This window comes from Plecotus auritus (assembly GCF_963455305.1).
Source record: "Plecotus auritus genome assembly, chromosome: 10".
In the NCBI taxonomy this organism is placed as follows: Eukaryota; Metazoa; Chordata; class Mammalia; order Chiroptera; family Vespertilionidae; genus Plecotus; species Plecotus auritus.
The window spans coordinates 12,717,312-12,739,344 of record NC_137785.1 but is presented as its reverse complement, the minus strand read 5'-3'; the positions used below and the strand labels follow the sequence as shown (position 1 = coordinate 12,739,344).

The following is a 22,033-nucleotide window of genomic DNA, read 5'->3' as shown; positions in this document are numbered from 1 at the left end:
ATTCCAGCTATTCTTTAAAAAAAAAAAAAAAAGAAGAAGAGGGTGGCAGAGCCCAGCCGGTGTGGTTCAGTGGTTGAGTGTGGACCTATGAACCAGGAGCCCAGCATCCCGCGGGGGGCGTGCAGGAGGCAGCCAATCCATGATTCTCTCTCATCATTGATGTTTCTCTCTCTCTCTCTCCCTCTCCCTTCCTCTCTGAAATCAGTAAAAATATGTTTCTAAAAGTTTGGCTGAGATCAGGGAGTGGCCCAGAGCCCGCGGTGGAGGTAGAATTTGAACCCGAATTTGAACGGGAATGAAAACCTCAGCTCCTACCCACCTCGCGAAGGCGCCCTCCCGCTCCCCACCAGGGGGCGCCAGAGGCCGGGCGCCGGGTTTGGGGAGGGGGGGCGCCTCGTCCCGCCCCCCCGCCCCTCCCTTCCCTCCTCCTGGCTGCAGGCCCCACCCGGCTCAGACGGCTCCAGACGGGACCGCGAGCACAGGCCGCTCTGCGAGCGCCTCCGATCCCCGCGGGACCCTCGCCCAGCCCAGCCGCCTGCGCGCCCATCGGTGAGTGGCCCCCGACCGCGGCGGTCACCTCCCAGCCTCCGCGACGCGACACCCAGCCCCGAGCCCGCCCTGGCTCCCAATGAGCCCCTGCTCGTCCAAGACCCTCAGTCCCCGCCCTGACAATGTACGGTCTCCCGCGGCCCCAGGCCCTCCAGTCTGTAACAATGTCCCCAACTCTTGCGTCCCTCCCAGTCTTGCCCAGTCTCCCCACCGACCCCCGTCTCCACCAGTCGCTCTCAATTCCCCTCCCTGTCCTCTCAGCGGGGGAGATCCCATCTCTGGGTCTCCCTCCGCCGCCCTCATCCTTCTTGGTCCTACCCGGTCCTCCTCCCACCCAAAAGTTCCTCTCCCACCTCACCAACTCCATCGCCCTTCCAGCCGCCCCAGCACCCTTGCAGCCACGTCCCCGGGCCCCACCCTCCCTAGGACACCACCCCAGCCCTCTCCCTCGGCGGACAGCCCGTTCCCAGCTCCTGCCTCTTCTTTACCTCTCCTCCCGAGTGACTCCTCCTTAAAAAAAATCGTTATGACTTTATGGATTTTTAAACATATTTGATTTGCAATTATTTTTAAAATGTGTGTTGCTTCTCAGAGAGAAGACGGCAGAGGGAGGGAGAGAGAGAAACGTCGATGAGAGAGAAACATCGATTGGTTGCCTCCTGCACACACCCTACTGGGGATCAAGCTTGACTGGGATTCGAATTGGCAGCCTCACTGGTGCATGGATGATGCTCAATCAACAGAGCCACTCCGGCCGGGCTGATTTGCAATTATTTTTGATGCTCAAACTGCCAATCTTTAGCCAGTGGGAGTCCCTTCAGGCGGGGTCCTGTGTCCCTGTGACATGCCCCATCCGTCTCTGAGCACCTCCCCACCATCTGATCGAGGCTCACTTCTTGCCCTGCTCTGGCCCCAGGATCAGCCATGCCTCTAAGGAGCCCTGGTTTCTTCTGGTGGGAAATAATATTTAGAGGCTCCAATATGACGAAAATCTGGTTGTGTGAAAAGATCAGTAAAATTATAAGCATCTACTCAGACTGATCAAGGAGAGGGGAGGAAGCAAAGACACAAATGACTGAGATTGGGAATGAAAGAAGGGACATCACTACAGATCCTACAGAGAGTGAGAGGCTGGAGGGGAATACAGAGAACACAGTCTGGGGGCGAGGGGGGGGCGTGCTCGTTGCTGCGGGGTTGGTAATTATTTCTCTTCCTAGTTTTTTAGACCTATGATGAGAGTGCAGGCTCTGAGGTCAGGTTGCCTGGAGTCCCAGCTGGAGCACTTTCTAGCTTATTCGGCAAGTTACTGCTACCGTTCTAAGCCTCCATTTCCTGGTCAGAAAAGTGAGGGTAATAACAGCCCTCCCTGACAAAGGTGTTATGAAGATGAGAGTAGAGCAGCGTCTGGCATGCAGTGATCATACATGTTGAGTTATTCTTCTGAACGCCCAAGGCCCCTCATGCCCTGGGCACACCTGGGCAATGGCTCAGCTTTCTCTCTCACCCCTCCTCCTTGTGCCCGTGTCCAGCCACCCGGTTCATGCATGCCACAGCTTCAGGCCTCTTCACACACCATCCTCTCTGCCTAGATGCCCGTGTCAGGCCCACTCTGCAGGGAGCAGCTCAAAAATCAACCCAGCCCTGACTGGTTTGGCTCAGCGGATAGAGCGTCGGCCTGTGGACTGAAGGGTCCCAGGTTCGATTCCGGTCAAGGGCATGTACCTTGGTTGAGAGCACATCCCCAGTAGGAGGTGTGCAGGAGGCGGCTGATCAATGTTCTCTCCCATCGATGTTTCTAACTCTCTCTCCCTCTCCCTTCCTCTCTGTAAAAAATCAATAAAATACATTTTTTAAAAATCAGCCCAGCCAGAGCTGGCGGGTCCGTGGCCGGTTTGTCACGTCCCCCTCCGGGGCCCACATGTCCACTGCCTGGCATTTCCCCGGCATCACTCCTCACTTGAGTTCTGAGGAAGCGGGGGGTGGGGAGGCTGGGGGGAACTGGTCTCTGGCCGGTTTCTGGGTCCATCATTCTTGACACATGAAGGGATTTCAGTGTCGATGTTGAGGTGATGGGAGGGGAGAAGGGAGAAGAAAAGGGCGAAGGGATATATTTCTTCTGGGCCACCTCTGCACCCTTCCCTTGTCCATTCCTTGGACTCCCACACCAGCCCCCCTTCTCCGTCATTCCGCCGTTAGAATGGAGCAGTCACATTCATCCTCCTTCAGCCATCACCTGCCGCCATGCCTCATCCATGCTCGCTGCTCCTCCCTCTGCCCATTCCACCATCCTCCCCTTCCCGGTCCGCCTCTCGGCTCCCTTCCTTCCCCTCCTCCACCAGGCAGTCCCCCATCAACCCCCTCTCCTTCTCCCGCAGGCAGCTCTCCCCCTGCGCATCTCCCTCAGCCGGCGAGCCCAGTGGGTAGTGCTCAGCGGGTAGCGCCCCGTGGGGAGCGTGCGGCCACCATGTTCAGCTGGTTGAAGCGCGGCGGGGCGCGGGGCCAGCGGCCCGAGGCCATCTGCACGGTGACCTCGGCGCTCAAGGAGCTGTACCGCAACAAGCTGCTGCCGCTGGAGGAGCACTACCGCTTTGGCGACTTCCACTCGCCCGCCCTGGACGACGCCGACTTCGACTGCAAGCCCATGGTGCTGGTGGCCGGCCAGTACAGCACGGGCAAGACCAGCTTCATCCAGTACCTGCTGGAGCAGGAGGTGCCCGGCTCCCGCGTGGGGCCCGAGCCCACCACCGACTGCTTCGTGGCCGTCATGCACGGCGAGACCGAGGGCACCGTGCCGGGCAACGCCCTCATCGTGGACCCGGAGAAGCCCTTCCGCAAACTCAACCCCTTCGGAAACACCTTCCTCAACAGGTGTGCACCCGAGGGGGCGCCTCTCCCTGTCCCGGCCCTCCCCCCCCTTTCTGTCCCTTCCCCGCCTGTGTTTCTCCCCTTTTCAGCCCCAATTCCTTTCTCTCTTCCTGGACCTTCCCAGTCCGGTCTCTGCTCTTCACCAGGAGAGCCAGCCTGCCCAGCTGGGTTGCCTTGGGCAAGTGACTTGACCTCTCTGTGCCTCCCTTACCCTCCTCTGGAAAACGGGGACAACCGCAGGCCCCGTACCACAGGGCTGTTTGAATTACAATACAGGAAAGTGCTGAGAACAGCCCCCGGCACAAAGTCCGTGCTCAGTAAACATCAGCTCTGATTTTTTTTTTCGTTTTTATTCTCTGTCCCATCTCCCTCTTCGATTTAGGTCTCCCCTTCCCTGAACCTGATTTAAGCTCGGTGCAACCCTGGCTTCCCCTCTTTTATATCCTCCCTCCTGTCACTCCCTGAGTTGACCCCTGCCCTTCCTTCCACCCCAGGTTCATGTGCGCCCACCTCCCCAACCAGGTCCTGGAGAGCATTAGTATCATCGACACCCCAGGCATCCTGTCGGGTGCCAAACAGAGAGTGAGCCGCGGTGAGTGAGGCTGGACCCCTGGGTCTGAGGGAGGAGGGGCTGGGGGCCTGGACCCCTGGGTCTGAGGGAGGAGGGGCTGGGGGCCTGGACCCCTGAGTCTGAGGGAGGAGGGGCTGGGGGCCTGGACCCCTGAGTCTGAGGGAGGAGGGGCTGGGGGCCTGGACCCCTGGGTCTGAGGGAGGAGGGGCTGGGGGCCTGGACCCCTGGGGCTGAGGGAGGAGGAGGAGCTGGGGGCCTGGACCCCTGGGTCTGAGGGAGGAGGGGCTGGGGGCCTGGACCCCTGGGGCTGAGGGAGGAGGAGGAGCTGGGGGCCTGGACCCCTGGGTCTGAGGGAGGAGGGGCTGGGGCCCTGGACCCCTGAGTCTGAGGGAGGAGGGGTTGGGGGCCTGGACCCCTGGGTCTGAGGGAGGAGGGCGCTGACTACGGGGACTCCCAGGTCCGAGGGAGGAGGGCCGGGTCCCTGCTAGGACTTGCCCTGTGTCAGCTGCCCGGAATGGAAGGGAGCTGGTGGAGAGAGGCTGAGTCTCCCGCGTTGGCACACGTTGCCGGTGGGGGAGGCGGTGGGTGAACACGTGTGAACAGGCCTCAGCTGCACGTCCGGGCCCGAAGGACTGAGAGGGAGAGATCAAGAGAGAGCGGCAGGGAGAGATACACAACGTCAGAGACAGAGAGGTTCAGAGAGCGAGGCAGGGAGGCAGGCACGAGGCCCAGAGGGGAGGCCGAGCCGGCCGGGAGGCCGTTGGCCCTGGGAGCTCCTGGCTGGCCTGGGCCGCAGATGGGGCTGGGAAGGGGCTGGGAGGGAACCTGGGCGGGGGCCAAGGGTGGCCTGGAATTTATAAACAGCTGTGCAGGGGGAGCGGCGGGGGGCGAATTCCAGCGGGGCCTCCAGAGCCCGCCCCACCGCTGCCCGGAGCGTTCCGCATCTGCGCCCCGCACCCCCGCCCAGCGTTCCTGTCCCCCGCCCGGAGCCCCGGAGGCCAGGAATTGGGGCAAAGGAGGCTACAGTGTGGGCCAGAGGGGACCGGGAGGCTGGGCGCAGGGCGGGGCGAGGGCGCGGAGGGTTACGGCGTCCCTGGCGGCGGCCCAGCGCGCGCGCTTCCCCGGGGAGAAGGCCGGGGCAGCTGCGGGAGCGATCGGGAGGGCGCGCCGCCAGCCCCGGGGGGAGGCAGGGGGCGGGGTCCCTGGGAGAATGGAACCTAGCGGGTCTGCAACCAGAGCAGGGGGGCCCAAAGGCCTTGGGGGGCGGGGGGAGGAGAAGCAGGGTCTCCTTCCCTGGCAGGGGGTGGAGTGCGCGCGCGCGCCTGGGAGTCTGTGCCTGTGCCTGTGCCTGGCTGACGCTGTGTGCCTCCGGAGAACCGTAGGGGGCTGTGGGGACTGGGTGTGATGGTTCTCTGTGCAGTGTGAGCTTGTGTGTGCAAGTGAGAGTGTGTGAGCGGTGTGCCTCTGTGAGACTGCGTGATTGTGTCTGTGTGGGCGCCTTTGCGTCTGGGAGGTGGCGGGGCTGTGTGTGCATCGTGGGTGTGAAGTGCTTCTCTGCGTGTGCGTCACTGTGTGGCCACGGATAGCTGTGTGGGTCCCAGGTTGTGGGCAAGAGTGTGTCTGGGCGTCTGCAACTTGTAGCGTGTGGCCGGTGTGTGCTGGGTGGGCGCCTGTGTGTGAGCACACGTGTGTGAGCATTGGCCGAGTGCGTGGCTGCCCGTGTGTGTAATATCTGTGAATGTGTCTGTGTGTGATTGTAGCATAATGGAGCGCTCTGACCGGGTTCAAATCTGGACTCTGCTATTTTTAAACTGTGGGACCTTGGGCAAGCTACTTAACCTCCCCGTGCCTCAGTTTCCTCATCTGTAAAATGGGAATAATAATAATAGTATCAGCCTCATAGATGCACTGAGGGTTAAAATTAAATGTCAGAGTGCCTGGCCGGTGGCTCAGTTGGTTGAGCGCGTGCAGGTTGGATTCCCTGGTCAGGGCACATACCCGGGTTTCGGGTTTGATCCCCAGATCAATGTTTCTCTCTCACATCAGTGTTTCTGTCTCTCTCCCTCTTCCCTTCCTCTCTCTCTAAAATCAATAAAAATATGTTTTAAAAACACTGTGCAGAGCACTGAAAGCAGTGTGTGGCGCACAGTAGGTGCCACGGAGGTGCTAATGCGACTGTTTTTCCTGGGTGAGTGCGCAGGCGCCCGGCCTGCCTCTGCCACGTCTCCCATTCCCACGCTGACTCAATCTCCCTCCCGCCTTCCCTCCTGCATGAGACACACTTTCCAAATCCGGGCTGTGTGTGTGTTTGTGTAGAAACGGGAGGGAGGGGGCCCCAGCTGCCGTCCCTCTGGTGACCCGGCCCTTCCTCCCCCCAAACAATGTCCCCCACCCGTCCCTCCAGGCCCCAGCTGCCACAAGGAGCCGGCTTCCTCCTTGGGAGGCTGGGCCCGGCACCAGCTCCCCAGCTGGGCATGGAGGCCCGTGGAGACGCCTGCTCTGCGGCCTCCTATCCGGTGTGTTTGAGGAAATCCCTTAATCTCTCTGTGCTGCCATGTTCTCATCTGGAAAGTGGGGGGCATAAAGTGTGGGTCTTCCTGGGGTTGTTTGGAGGTTCAGTGAGGTATTGAGCAGAGCATGAAGTGATGTCAGAGCATCAGCTGTGGCTCCCTGTTCTGCCAGTTAACGCCTCGTCCCCCAGGGGGCCACTCCGCAGCCCCTCCTCTGAGAAGCCCTCCCGGACTCCCCAGGCAGGCTCAGGCATCCCCTCGGGGCTTCCCCACCCCAGCCTGACCACTGTGGGGACAGGTCTGTGTCCCAGTGGACCGTGAGCCCGGTAAGGGCGAGACTGGGCTGCCTGAGTAAGCCGTGTCCCCGCACAGAGCAGGCGTGAATGATGCCCACCAGGTCTGGCGTGCTTCCTGACTCATCCCATGCACTCAGCGCTGTTGTGGGTTTTTTGTTTTGTTTTGTTTTGTTTTGTTTTATTGATTTCAGAGAGGAAGAGAGAGAGATAGAAACATCAGTGCGGAGCCAAAACCGGTTTGGCTCAGTGGATAGAGCGTCGGCCTGCGGACTGAAAGGTCCCAGGTTCGATTCCAGTCAAGGGCATGTACCTTGGTTGCGTGCACATCCCCAGTGGGAGGTGTGCAGGAGGCAGCTGATCAATGTTTCTCTCTCATCGATGTTTCTAACTCTCTTTTCCTCTCCCTTTCTCTCTGTAAAAAATCAATAAAATATATTTAAAAAAAAAAAAGAAACATCAATGAGGAGAGAGAATCATTGATCGGCTCCTGCACGCCCCCTACTGGGGATGGAGCCCACAACCTGGGCATGTGCCCTTGGCTGGAATCGAACCCAGGATCCTTCAGTCCACAGGCGGATGCTCTATCCACTGAGCCACACCAGCTAGGGCAACGCTGCAGTATTTTAACAACCTGTACACCCGAACCAAGGCATACCACTAGCATCTGCTGAATGAATGAATGAGGCATGAATGAATGAATGAATGAATGAAAGAAAAAGGGAAGGGCTGATTGTCCCTGTAGCTAGATGGCTTGAGGGACTGGGGCCAGAGTGATGGGGGCTGCGCGAAGCAGGGGCAGTGGGGTACTCTGAGGTCCTTGGCTATTCTGATAGTCAACCCAAAGGGATGGACGCCTCCGATGGCTGGAGGGGAGCTGACCTTTGCCCCTCCCGCCCCCCCGCCCCCCAGGCTATGACTTCCCGGCGGTGCTGCGCTGGTTCGCCGAGCGCGTGGACCTCATCATCCTGCTGTTCGACGCGCACAAGCTGGAGATCTCCGACGAGTTCTCCGAGGCCATCGGCGCCCTGCGCGGCCACGAGGACAAGATCCGCGTGGTGCTCAACAAGGCCGACATGGTGGAGACGCAGCAGCTGATGCGCGTGTACGGGGCGCTCATGTGGGCGCTGGGCAAGGTGGTGGGCACGCCCGAGGTGCTGCGCGTCTACATCGGCTCCTTCTGGTCCCAGCCGCTCCTCGTGCCCGACAACCGGCGCCTCTTCGAGCTGGAGGAGCAGGACCTGTTCCGGGACATCCAGGGCCTGCCGCGCCACGCCGCGCTGCGCAAGCTCAACGACATGGTGAAGAGGGCCCGGCTGGTGCGGGTGAGCAGGCCTGGAGCGGCGGGCAGGGAGCGGCGGGCAGGGGCGTCTCCAGCCTTTCCTCTGACCCTCTTCTTGGCTGCTAGTCGTAGACTGATCAGCTCTCTGAGTAGTGAGCTGTCCGATCTAAGAGAGTTCGCCAGGCTGGGCCTCTGGCGCACAGAGGACTGGCGGGAGCAGGACTGCGTGGAGAATTGTTCCTCTACCATTGCGTTCCTGTCTCTGTCTCTTTCCATGTCTCCCTGTTTCTTCTCTGTCCTGTTATCTCTTCATTTATCACCTGCAACCAGTCAGATGGTACCGTGTCCCGCCCAGGACTTCTGTCTCTGCAAAAACCAAGCCCTCCCTGTGGTCCACGGCGATCCCTTCCACCCGGCACCTGCTTTTCCTCTGTCATCTTCCACTCCCTTCCGTTATTCATTGCATGCCACACTGGCCTCCTCAGCCCTACCTCAGGGCCTTTGCACTTGCTGTTTCCTCTTCCTTCCCATCATTCATTGCATGTCACATTGGCATCCTCAGTCCTACCTCAGGGCCTTTGCACATGCTGTTTCCTCTTCCTTCCCATCATTCATTGCATGTCACACTGGCCTCCTCAGCCCTACCTCAGGGCCTTTGCACATGCTGTTTCCTCTTCCTGGAGACCTCCCCCTACTCACCCCTCTCCCACCTGGTACACCTGGCTCACTTGTCACCTACCTCCATCTCATCTTTACTCAAGTGTCACCTCTCAAGGAAGCTTCCCTGCCTGTCCTCCCTTTTTATGAAAATAACGCCCCCCTCGTCCTTCTCCCCCCGCCCGCCCTGCAAGTTCTGCTTTATTCCTCTTGCAGTCTTCTTCATAGGGTCATACTACCTGGTCCTAAGTTACCCATTCAGTGGGTTTTGGTGTTTACTGCTGTCTCCGCTGCTCACATTTAAGCACCACAGAGCAGGGATCTTTCTCCGAACTGGTTCCCTGCTGCACCCCCAGTGCCTGGAACACAGCTGGTGCTCAGTAAACATTTACACTGAGCGGCCTGATTATTATGATCTCTGAACTCACCTGCATATAGATATAGATATAGATATAGATATAGATATAGATATATAGTATATAGATATAGATATAGATATATAGATATAGATGTAGATGTAGATGTAGATGTAGATATAGATATAGATATAGATATATAGATATAGATGTAGATATAGATATAGATATAGATATAGATATAGATATAGATATGTAGATGTAGATGTAGATGTAGATGTAGATATAGAGATAGAGATGTAGATGTAGATATAGATATAGATATAGATATAGATATAGATATAGATATAGATATAGATATAGATATAGATATTAGAGGCCCAGTGCATGAATTCGTATATGGGTGGGGTCCGGCCAGCCTGGTCAGGGGGAGGGGACATGGGCGGTTGGCCGGCCTGCCTGCTGGTTGAACTCCTGGTCGAGGGGACAATTTGCATATTAGCCTTTTATTATATAGGATATACACTGAGTGGCCAGATTATTATGCGTTCAGAGATCATAATAATCTGGCCACTCAGTGTATTGAACGAATGATGCTGAACAAATGCATTTAACAAAATCTCTTCTGTGCCTGGCCCTGTGCCTGCCGGGTGGTGCAGGGCAGTCCCATCCCCAGACCGTGAAGACCCAGCATGGTCAGGGGAACCCAGGAAGGCTTCTTGGAGGAGGAGGCACCTGAGCTGCAAACTGGAGGATGAGGACCAGGCAGGGAAGGGGTTCTAGACAGTGGGAGTGGCGAGCACTTGGGCTGGAGATGAGAACATGGCAAGCTCAGGGACGAGGAAAATGTCCGTTGAACCCGGTGTAGGCGGTACTGACTCTGAGGCTGGGAGGCATGGGAGTCAGAGCACCCAGGGCTTGGCCAGGAATGTGTGCTTTGTCCCAAGACCCTGGGGAGCCACGGAGGGTGCAGTCTAAGGGAGGGACAGCGTCAGACTAGCTGCCTTTGGCAGGGTGGATTCCGGGCAGTGAGACCCGGGCACAGACCAGGGAGGGGGCTGGGTGCCGAGGAGCTAGGAGGAGCCTGGATCAGGACGGGGCTATGGAGGGGGGGAGCACTGGTTTCAGGGCGATTTTGGAGGCCAAATGGAACATTCGTGGGGGCGGCTGCCAGGATGGAGGTGGGGCAGGAAGCTGGGCAAGCAGGGAGGCTGGGGAGGTGAAGGAGCCAGAGGTTTAAGGAGCAGCTTGGAGGGGGTGAGTCAGAACCCCCACCCCAGGAATCCTCTTCGGGAGGGAGGGGCGCGGTGTGGACTGGAGCCTCAGGACCCACCTTTCTTCCCTGCTCTGCCCAGGCTCTGGACTCTCTTCTGTCTCTGTCTATATCCTTATTTCTCTTTTTCAGCCTCTCTCTTGGTCTTTCTCTTCCTCTCTCCTTCCCTCATTCTTTCTCCCTTTCTCTCTCTGCGTCTCTCATTCATTCTCTTCCCCTCTTTCCTCCTCTCTTTCTTTTTATTTATTTATACTCTTTATTGATTTCAGAGAGGAAGGGAGAGGGAGAGAGATAGAAACATCAATGATGAGAGAGAATAATCGATTGGCTGCCTCCTGCACACCCCACCGTGGGGATCGAGCCAGCAACCTGGGCATGTGTCCTGACCAGAATCGAACCGTAACCTCCTGGTTCATAGATTGACACTCAACCACTGAGCCACGCCGGCCGGGCTCCCCCTCTCTTTCTTATTATCGCTCACTCCTTTGGTCTCTCTCCTCTTCCTCCCTCATTCTATCTATCTATCTATCTATCTATCTATCTATCTATCTATCTAGTGTCTAATCTACCACCATCTGCTCCCTCCTTCTCTGTCTTCCTCCCAGTCTCAGTCTCCCTGGGGCTCGCCCTCGCCCCTCATGGATCCCAGGACCCAGGCCCCTTCAGGGAGGCAGAGCGGCAGGAGCTGGAGCCCAGGCCGCAGGACCGAGGGACAGGGTCGGGCCGGACACCTGGAGCCCCGCCGGACAGGAGGCGGCTCCGGAAACCGGGACAAACCCCGGAGTCCGGGACCCGCGCCCTGGCCCACCCCGCCCTCCCACCTTATCTCTTCCTGGCACCTTCCCCCGCTTCCTCTCTGGAAAAGCCATCAGCGTCCCACCACCTCCTCGCTTCTGGGTCCCCCAGGAGCCGCCCCTGGGCCCCGCCCCCTCGCCCCATTGGCCCGCTCCACAGGACACGCCCACGCCGAGCCACACCCCTGCCCTGATTGGCCCCTCTCACCTACAAACACCTCCTTCCCCTCCCTCCTGCAGATCCATCCATCCGTGGCTCCCCAGTGCTGTTCCAGGCCCAGGGTCACTGACCAAGCCCCGCCCCTGCCCCATGTCACCTGCTCACGCCCCACGTGTGATTCTGCCGCAGTCAGTCCCATCATCAAACATGCTGTCGCCTGCCAGGTAGCTCAGTCAGTGAGAACTTCCTCCTGGTACACCAAGGGTGCGGGTGCCATCTCCGGTCAGGACACAGACAAGCATCAGCCAATGAATGCATGAAACGATCTCTCTCTAAACAGCAAATCGATCTCTCTCTCTCTCCCTTCCTCTCTCTCTCTAAAATCAATCAAATCAAATCAAATCAAATGCTCTCGTCCTAGCCAGTGTGGCTCAGTGGATAGAGCATTGGCCTGTGGGCCGAAGGGTCCCGGGTTCAATTCCGATCAAGGGGACATACCTTGGTTGCAGGCTGTTCCCCGGTTAGGGCTCTCGTGGGGTGGCGTGCAGGAGACAACCAATCAATGTGTTTATCTCACATCGAAGTTTCTCTCTGTCTTTCCCTGTCTCTAAAAATCAATGGGAAAATATCCTTGGGTGCAGATTTAAAAAAAAAAAAGTTCTCCCCCAAGGGCACAAAGCCCTTCTGGACTCTTTTTGGCAGCGCCCCCTCTTCAGGGTAGGGTGCGGATGAGTCCTTGGCTCTGCCCTTCCACCGAGGGCGAGCTGCGCTGTGGCACTTGAGGCCAAGGTCTTGGGAGGGTCTGAGTCTAGAGAGGCCCTGAACCTTCATACTGCGCTATTCTGAGCCGCCCAGTGACATGCACTTAACAAACAGTTGCCGCCTGTTACTGAACTGCCGCTGCACTGTTCTCGGCCCGGAGACACAGCGGGGAGCAAGCCAGACAGTCTTTCCTTGTAGAATTACTTTTTTTTTAATATATATATTTTTATTGATTTCAGAGAGGAAGGGAGAGGGAGAGAGAGAAACATCAGTGATGAGAGAGAATCATGGATCAGCTGCCTCCTGCACGCCCCATACCAGGGATCAAGCCTGCAACCCAGACATGTGCCCTTGACCGGAATCAAACCCGGGACCCTTCAGTCCGCAGGCCGACGCTCTATCCATTGAGCCAGACCAGCCAGGGCTAGAATTACTTTTAATGAGGAGGTGGTTATGAAATGAATCTGTAATATCATATGCGATAAGGATTTTGAAGAAAAATGAGGCGGAGGAAAGAGACTGGTGAGGGACTATTTCAGGGGCGTTAGGGAAGGGCTCCCGGAGGAGGTGATATTTGAGCAGGGGCCTAAGGGAGGGGAAGGGGAGCTGAGTGGAGATCTGGGGGGACTATACCAGGCAGAGGGAACAGCAAGTGCAAAGGCCCTGAGGAAGGAACCTGCTTGAACAGGAGCCCAGGGTGGCTGGAGGACACGGGGCAGCGGGGGGGGGAGGAGGGGGGCGCGGGGTGAGGGTGCAGAACCAGCCAGACTCACCAGAATTGTTAGCATTCTAAACGTATGATTCACTTAATAAGTGTTTTTAAGCCAACAGTTGAGACCAGCTCATGGTAAAGCATTCACGTTTGTCAGACACGCTCCCTCCCACCCCTGCCCCCAGCTCTCAGGGCTCCGCCCGCCCCAGACTGGTTTCTGTGCCTTTTCCTAGATGCATTGTTTCCATGTAAGCACATACATGTCATTCTTTAGCTTCCTATTTAAAATAGGATGTAGTGTGCCCATTATTCTGCCCTCCTTGTTTGCTTTTTGATAACGTACGAGCCTGCGGCTCAGAGGTCCCCCAGCGCATTGGCTGGGCCTCCAAATATTTCTTGAGTGTTTGTGTGCACGTTGTGCCAGCGTGGAGGACAGAGGCCCAGGCAAGGCCCCGGCCTGCCTGGAGCTCCCAGTCTGATGGAAAGGGACGTAATAAGGAATTGTGATAAGTGTTGTGAACAGAACGATAAAGGCGAAGACAGAAAATAACTGGATGGTGGTGGTGGGGGGGGCCACCTGCTTCCCAGAGGATGGCCTGTGTGAGGGGGTGAGGGAGCCCAGGCCGAGTTCCAGGCAGGGAGTGGCATGTGCAAAGGCCCTGGGGTGGGGGGTGAGTGGCATCTGGTAAAGCCAGGAAGGCAGCCAAGGAAGCTGGAGCAGCGACCAGGGGGAGATACTGTTGGGTGAAGCGGCAGGAGCCAAGCCAGGGAGAACAGCGCTTCTCAAGCCTTCCATTCTCAGGACGCCATCACACTCTTAGAAATTACTGAGCTCCCCAAAGAAGTTGTCTGTACATGGACTGTGGCTGTGCTGACCATGTTAGAATTCAAAACGGAGACAATGTTTATCACATGATATTAACGAACCAGTAACGAATGGTTACAGAATTATTAAGTAGTCATTTATTAGAAATGTTACCGGTAGGTTATTGATCATGTTTAATTTATATTAATAAATATCAATAATTAATATTACACGATCATTTAAAGTAACACACATCAGGCAACCTAAGTAACATGTTTCATGAAAATTAACTATTTTCGAAACAAAAAAGTCAGGGAGGACAGGGTGCCTGTCCTACATTTAAAAAAAATATATATATTTTATTGATTTTTTACAGAGAGGAAGGGAGAGGGAGAGAGAGTTAGAAACATCGATGGGAGAGAAACATCGATCAGCCGCCTCTTGCACACCTCCTACAGGGGATGTGCCTGCAACCAAGGTACATGCCCTTGACCGGAATCGAACCTGGGACCTTTCAGTCCGCAGGCTGACGCTCTATCCACTGAGCCAAACCGGTTAGGGCTGTACTACATTTAAAAAAAATATATATTTTTATTGATTTCAGAGAGGAAAGGGAGAGAGAAGAAGAAGAGAGAGAGAGAGACATTAATGATGAGAGAGAATCATCGATCGGCTGCCTCCTGCATGGCCCCCAATGGGGACCAAGCCCACAACTCGGGCATGTGCCCTTGACCGGAATCGAACTGGGGACCCTTCAGTCCACAGGCTAATGCTCTATCCACTGAGCCAAACCGGCCAGGGCACATGTCCTACATTTTTGCAAATCTCTTTGCTGTCTGGCTTCCCCTATCTTGTAGCCTTAAAAAAAATCTCCACCGTCCACTCGGGAGGAAATGAAAAGTAAAAAAAGAAAAAAGCGTCTTATTATTATTATTCAAATACAGTCACACCTCGGCTCCACCCTCCGAGGCCTCCCATCTGAACAGCTTGCTTCTCACCCCAGTGCCCCTTTCATGCTGGTACCTGTGAGATCAGTCACGTCTCCCAGGCAACAAACAAACGAGAGAACGCACGACTACCAGCCAGGAAATTGTATTGTGAATATTTTCGTGGGGTTTTTTGGCTCTTGTTGCTACTTTTTATTGGATTTTCCCTTTTCACTGTGCATTTCCTTTCCTTTCCGTTAAATGCTCATTTACATTTCATGTCTTTTCGTTTTTGAAGTGTTTATTTATCAGTTAACCAGGACATTAGACACGTACTGTGGGTAAGAAAGGTTAAGACAGGGACTCATTTGGGGTCTGGAACTAATTCAATGTACATTGTTTCTAATGGGAAGAACCACTCGGCTTTCAAACCGCCTTCTGGAACGAATTAACTTTGGTTTTTTTTTGTGTGTGTGTTTTTTTTTTAATATTTTATTTTATTTTATGTATTTATTTTTTAAATATATTTTATTGATATTTTACAGAGAGGAAGGGAGAGGGATAGAGAGCTAGAAACATCGATGAGAGAGAAACATCGATCAGCTGCCTCCTGCACACCCCCTACTGGGGATGTGCCTGCAACCAAGGTACATGCCCTTGACTGGAATCGAACCTGGGACCCTTCAGTCCACAGGCCGACGCTCTATCCACTGAGCCAAACCGGTTTTGGCAGGAACGAATTAACTTTGAGAGCTGAGGTTCCACTGCACTTTTGATTGGCTGAACTCCTAAAGGGTCTCGAGACCCCCTGGGGTTCCCCGGCCCACACTTTGACAATTGCTGCTGTAGGGCCTTGTAGGAATTTTGAACTTGGATGGAAAGCAAATTGAGCCTTTGGAGCATCTCGTGGTCTGGTGTTTGCTCCTTAAAAAAAACAAACAGCCAAGCCCGTGGTTGAGCATCTACCTATGAATCGCGAGGTCCAGGTTCAATTCCCAGTTAGGTCACATGCCCACGGTGCAGGCTCGATCCCCAGTGGGGGGCGTGCAAGAGACAAAGGATCAATGATTCTCTCTCATCATTGATGTTTCTATCTCTCACTCTCCCTTCCTCTCTGAAATCAATAAAAGTATGTTAAAAACAAACAAAAAAAACCCCAAACTTCCCGCGGCTGCTTCATGGAGAAGGGTTTGCAGGGACAAGAGAAGCCAGGAGGCCATGGGGTGACTGGTGTGTCCCCCCAGGCAAGAGATGGTGATGGCAGGCGACAAGGAAAGGACTCGCTGGGGTTGGAGGAGGCCAGGGAGCCGTAAGAAGATTGAAATCAGGACTGATTTCCCAACTTCTGGCCTCCGCTGGGGAGGGGTAGGTGGGGGTGCCATTTGCTCCCCAAGATGGGCACAGCTGAGGGGGACACAGCTCTGGGGGCTGGGCCCGAATTCCACAGAGGGCGCCCTAAGACAGAGCGTCCCCAGGAATGCTGACCGGCCTCAGCCCTGGGCCGGAGGGGCAGGGAGAGGCTGGGCTGTGTGTGGGTCTGGGAGTGGACGGTGCTGAGGGTGCTTCAGCCCGGGAGGGACCCAGGTTGCCCCCCCCCCAGAGAGGTGGGGCCCTTCTACCTGTGACGGCAGTGGCGCAGCAGCTCCCGGTAACAGTTGGACATGCAAAGATCTCAGGCCCCGCCCTGCACCTAGCGTATCAGCAACTCCAACAGGAGGCCTGGGAACCTTTAAAAAAAGATTTTTATTTTATTTTATTTTATTTTTTATTTATTTTTAAAATATATTTTATTGATATTTTACAGAGAGGAAGGGAGAGGGATAGAGAGCTAGAAACATCGATGAGAGAGAAACATCAATCAGCTGCCTCCTGCACACCTCCCACTGGGGATGTGCCTGCAACCAAGGTACATGCCCTTGACCGGAATCGAACCCGGGACCCTTCAGTCCACAGGCCGACGCTCTATCCACTGAGCCAAACCGGTTTCGGCTAAAAAAAGATTTTTAGAGAGAGAGAGGAAGGGAGAGAGGGAGAAGGAGAGGGAGAAGGAGAGGGGGAGGGAGAGAGAGAAACATCGATTGGCTGCCCAGGGATCTAGACCGCAGCCCAGGCATGCATCTAGATGGGAAATCGAACCGGCAACCTTTCGGTACATGGGAGGACACTGAGCCCGCCGGCCTGGGCACCCGCAGTGAGCCGCCGGGTGGCCTGAGGCAGGCTCAGGCGGGAACTGTCCTCCGCAGGTCCACGCGTACATCATCAGCTACCTGAAGAAGGAGATGCCCTCCGTGTTTGGGAAGGACAACAAGAAGAAGCAGCTGATCCTGAAGCTGCCCGTCATCTTTGCTAAGATCCAGCTGGAGCACCACATCTCGCCGGGCGACTTTCCGGACTGCCAGAAGATGCAGGTGGGTGGCCGCCCTGCAGAGAGACTGGGGGGGGGGGGGGGGGGGGCAGGATTCTGTGGGCTCCGGGATGGGGCCTTGGAGTGGCAGGTTCTGGAAGCACCTCCTGCAAATGGTTCCGTAGGAGCGTGGTTTGATGAGGTAGGAAAAGGGAGTGAAGAAAAAAATCCCCAATAATTATGGCTTAATTAGGATAGAAGTTTATTTCTCTCCTTCGTAAATGAAAGTCCTGGAAGATGATTTAGGGCTGGTTTGTGCTTCACAGAGCCAGGGGCTCAAGCCCTTCCTTAGTTCCCCTCCATTCCTGGCCTCCAGGCCCAAGAACCCCTCATGGCACAAAAGGGCTGTGGAGACTCCAGCCCTTGCGTCTGCATTCCAGCCAGCAAGGAGTGAGGGGGGGAGGGGAGAGGAGGGGAGGGGAGCGGGGGAAGCTAATGGGACAGTCTCTCTCTTTATAAAACAGTGCTGTCCCATGTACGTTCTACGATGATGGAAGTGCTTTATGCTGCCACCTCCAAAATGGTAACCACTAGCCACATCAGAACTGACATTTTAGATTGTATTTAATTTTAACTCATTTACACTTAAAGAATCACATGTGGCTACTGTATTGAACAGGGCGAGTCCACTAACGTTGCGCTTGTAACTCGTGCTAACATCCAGTTGGTCAGAACTTGGTCATGGCCTTGGCCAACCGCAAGGGAAGCTGGGAAGTGGAGTCTTTCCTCCAGGTGGCCAGGAACGCGCGTAACATTCAGGGATTCCAGTGCTGATCTTGGGGGATGAGTGAGCGGCTCCACACATATCCAGGCCTGGGATTAACTGGTGCTGGGAAAGCCGTGGGTCCGGATAGATGGAGAGGAGGTGGGCAGGTCAGGAGTGACCGAATGAACGTGGGGACCGAGTCCAGGCGCAGGCCTGGGGCAGGGGGTGGCCTTGCCCAGGCTGAGCCTGTCCTGAGGGCTGACACGCAAAGCCTGTGACCGTTGGGTCTGAGATGTCTCCAGCCCACGACGGAGGAATCCTGGTGGAGTGCGTTTGCCTTGGCCGCTGACCAGCTCCGTGAACTTGGGCAAGTGGCTTCGTTTCCTGAGCCTCCGTTTCTTCAACTGGTGCAGTGTCTACCCGCTGCCGCGAGCACCGGGTGCCGATGCTTTCAAACCCCTCAGCACAGGGGCTGGCACTGGGTTTGGACGTGCTCAAGGCCTTTCAGCCTCAGCACTGCTGACATCCGGGGCCAGAGAACTCTGTCACAGCATAGTGGCATCCTGGTCTCTACTCACCAGTAGTAGCCACACACCCACCCTCCCCCCAGCTGTGATCATCAAAAATATCTCCAGAGCTTGCCAACTGTGAACTGCTGGGCTAAACAGCAGCTGCTAATATTGTTACAGTATTTTTTATTTCGCTCCTCACTCGAGGATATGTTTATTGATTTGAGATAGAGAGAGAGAGAGAGAACCCTGATGTCAGAAACATCGATCGGCTGCCTCCCATATGTGCCCCAACTGGGGATTGAACCGCAGCCTTTTCTGGTGCATGGACGACACTCCAACCGAGCCACCGTTAATATGACGTTGACATTTTTATCCAGACGAATTAATTTAGCCGTTTTCGCCCCGCCCACCCCAAATGAGGGCACTGCTTGTCAGCCACCTGTTTTACAAAGGTGGAAATGAGGCCCAGAGAGGTACATCCCTTGCCTGAGGACACACAGCCCCGCAGCCTGGCCTTGGAGTCCTGCCCCTGCTTCATCATCTCACACCCATCACCTTTTTTGGGAAAAAATATTTTTATTGATTTCAGAGGGAGAGGGAGAGGGAGATAGAAACGTCAATGATGAGAGAGAATCCTTGATCAGCTGCCTCCTGCATGCCCCCCACTGGGGATCAAGCCTGCAGCCCGAGCATGTGCCCTGACCAGGAATCGAACCTCGACCTTCTGGTTCATAGGTTGATACTCAACCACTGAGCCTCGCCGGCCAGGCACACGGTCACGGTCACGGTCACAATCAGTGGGTCTCTGCGCCTCGGCTTTGGAAGTTACTGTGTTGCCGTTGTTATGGGTCAGTGTCAGTGACTTGGAGCTGCCTGAGTGAGAAGCAGTGTGGCCTCAAATCCAGCCCCACAGCTGCTCCAGCAAAAGAAGAAAGACTTCTTGGGGGTTGTGAGTCCCCAGGGTCTCTTAATGATCCCAAAGCGAACTCCCACACTGGCAGCAAGCCCTTAGCCCTTCCCGTGCTGTGGGTAACAGAGCGGCAGGAATTGCATTCTTTTTTCTTTTTTTAAAATATATTTCTTTATTGATTTCAGAGAGGAAGAGAGAAGGAGAGAGAGAGATAGAAGCATCAATGATGAGAGAGAATCATTGATCGGCTGCCTCCTTCACACCCCCCACTGGGGATTGAGCCACAACCCAGGCATGTGCCCTTGGCCAGAATTGAACCTGGGACCCCTTCAGTCCGCAGGCTGACGCTCTATCCACTGAGCCAAGCCGGCTAGAGCAGGAATTGCATTCTTTAACTTGCATCATGGTGGGGTGCTGGCCGGTCAGCTGGGGTGCCAAGGGGGTGGGCAGGGCTGAGAGCCGACTCTTGAGTGCTCTGGAGCTGATGTCAAAATGTTGAAATGTTCCTCCGCCAGCTGCCAGGCTGCTGCCTGAGTCACCGGAGGTCCCCCGAGCCCCCTACTGTCCAGTGATCCCAGGGCCCGCCCCACACAGGGGGCGGCCGCCGGGACCCTGCCCCCCAGTCCCTTCCGAGTGGTGGGTACCAAGCGGATATCCAAACATGTCTGCACCGCTGGCTCAAGAGCTGCTGCCCGGGTTGCTCAACCCCGTGCCACCCAGGGGCTGGGGGCCTTGAGACGGGGCCCCTGACTTCTGGCTCCCCTCCCCCTTCCCCACAGGAGCTGCTGATGGCTCACGACTTCACCAAGTTCCACTCCTTGAAGCCAAAGCTGATGGAGACTCTGGACGAGCTGCTGACTCACGACATCGCCAAGCTCATGCCTCTGCTGCGGCAGGAGGAGCTGGAGAGCGTGGAGGTGGGCGTGCAGGGCGGCGCCTTCGAGGGCACCCACATGGGCCCGTTCGTGGAGCGGGGGCCCGACGAGGCCCTGGAGAACGGCGAGGAGGGCTCGGACGACGAGGCCGAGTGGGTGGTGACCAAGGACAAGTCCAAATACGACGAGATCTTCTACAACCTGGCGCCGGCCGACGGCAAGCTGAGCGGCACCAAGGCCAAGACCTGGATGGTGGGCACCAAGCTCCCCAACTCGGTGCTGGGGCGCATCTGGAAGCTGAGCGACGTCGACCGGGATGGCATGCTGGACGACGAGGAGTTCGCCCTGGCCAGCCACCTCATCGAGGCCAAGCTCGAGGGCCACGGGCTGCCCGCCAACCTGCCCCGTCGCCTCGTGCCACCCTCCAAGCGGCGCCACAAGGGCTCCGCGGAGTGAGCCCGCACTGCCTGTGGGTCCTCCCTCCCACCTGCCCTGCTGTGGCTCCCCAGCTTTGGTCAGCTGCACGCACATCCCTACCCTGGCCACACGCACCCTGCCTGCCGCCTTCCCAGCTGAAAGGAGGGGGGTCTCTCTACCCCCCACCGCCAGACAGAGGGCACCAGGGGAGGGGCAAGACTTCTCTGCTCACCTCCACCCCCACGTACATTGAGGCACACCACACCCACACTAACACACAGGCATCCGTCCAGGCATCATTCTTGCGAGTATTTATTGAGCACCTACTACGTTATGAGTTTGGGGCTCGTTCTAGGCACTGGGGATCCCAGCAGAGAGCAGAAGGGACACAGATAAGTGTCCTCCCGGAGCTGACATTCTCAGGAGAGAGCACGACCTGTCACTCACACACACACAGACACACACACCAGCCCTAACCAGGCCGCCCCGCATTCTGGGCAGGGCCCCCTGCCTCGCCCCATAAAAGAGCAGCCACTTGGTTGAAATGACTAATGGACAGGCCCCTGCCCCCCCTTCCTCTTGCCCATCCAGGCAAGGACCCCCCCTCCCCCATGTCCTCAGGCCTTAGGACCACTGGGGACTCCCAGAGGAGACACAACCTCCTACTTCCTCACATGGACCCCTCTTAGCCCCTCCCTGAACTCGTCACACCCTACTTTCATGAGCATGTTCAGGGGACCCACAGCCCCCTGATCCTTGCTCCTCCCAGACTGTGGGGCATTTATGTCCTCCGCCCACTCAGCCTGGCTCTCCACGCCCCCCCCCCCCCCCGCAGCTGGTGGTCCGAATTTGAGACCCTTGGGGCCCAGCCTGGCTGCCCACCATCAGTTCATATTTAAGTGGCGCCCCTACCAAACAGAAAAGACCCCAGGGCTTAACTTTAGTCCCCTTTTCAGGGATGTCTTGGGGGGACAGGCTCTTGGTGCTACAGCCCCCTCCCCTTCCCTGCAGGGACCTCACACACCCCCTTTCCTGCCATCGCCCCATATTAGTGCTTGACGCTGGTGGGGACCCCATGGAAAAGACGGGGGAAATAAAAATAGCTGGGGACGAGGCCCCGCCGGGGCGCTGGCTGGGATTCCCACGCTCACCACCCCCCACCCCGTGCCTGGGAGGGGCCTGGGATCGGAACGGCGGCCCCACAGCAATAAAGCCAAGGCTTCTCCACGCGGGAGTCGGCTGTCTTGGGACGGGCAGGGGGCGATCGCCCTGCTCCCGACCCCGGGAGAGGAGGGCGGGCAGGACTTGCGAGGGGTCCCCTCCGAGCTCTCAGGGGCGAGGGTGGAGGCCATGACTCAACGCTGCGGAGCCTGATGACTCAGTCTGGGCTGGGGGCCAGAGCGACATATTTTCCGTAGAAAAGTTACTCCGGGGCCCTCCCTCCGGGACATCCCTCCCTGCGCCGCCCGCCGCGGGGGCCTGGGAACCGGGCCTGGGCGTGGGGCGGTGAGCGCGCGAGCTCGGGCACAGCCTGCCCCGCCCGCCAACACCCAGCCGCCCGGCGCACAGCTCCGGACACGTCACTCCGGGGACACGGGCTCCTGGGGGGTCAGGGGGGCGGTGCTCCCGCCGGACCCCGTGTGCGCGCTCACGCCCGGGGACCCGGACCTCGCTGGGCGGCGGACACACGCCCA

General features: G+C 56.8%; 1 protein-coding gene across 1 annotated transcript; it reads left to right on the top strand.

Moving 5' to 3' along the window:
• Positions 1–425: 425 nt before the first annotated feature.
• EHD2 (EH domain containing 2) lies at positions 426–21,566 on the top strand. The gene is made up of 6 exons (XM_080643672.1): positions 426–549; positions 2,925–3,417; positions 3,909–4,006; positions 7,701–8,113; positions 16,759–16,923; positions 19,827–21,566. Exons 2-6 carry the CDS (start codon positions 3,014–3,016, stop codon positions 20,376–20,378), a joined length of 1,632 nt encoding a protein of 543 aa, XP_080499798.1. The 5' UTR covers positions 426–549; positions 2,925–3,013; the 3' UTR covers positions 20,379–21,566.
• The last annotated feature ends 467 nt before the right edge of the window (positions 21,567–22,033 follow it).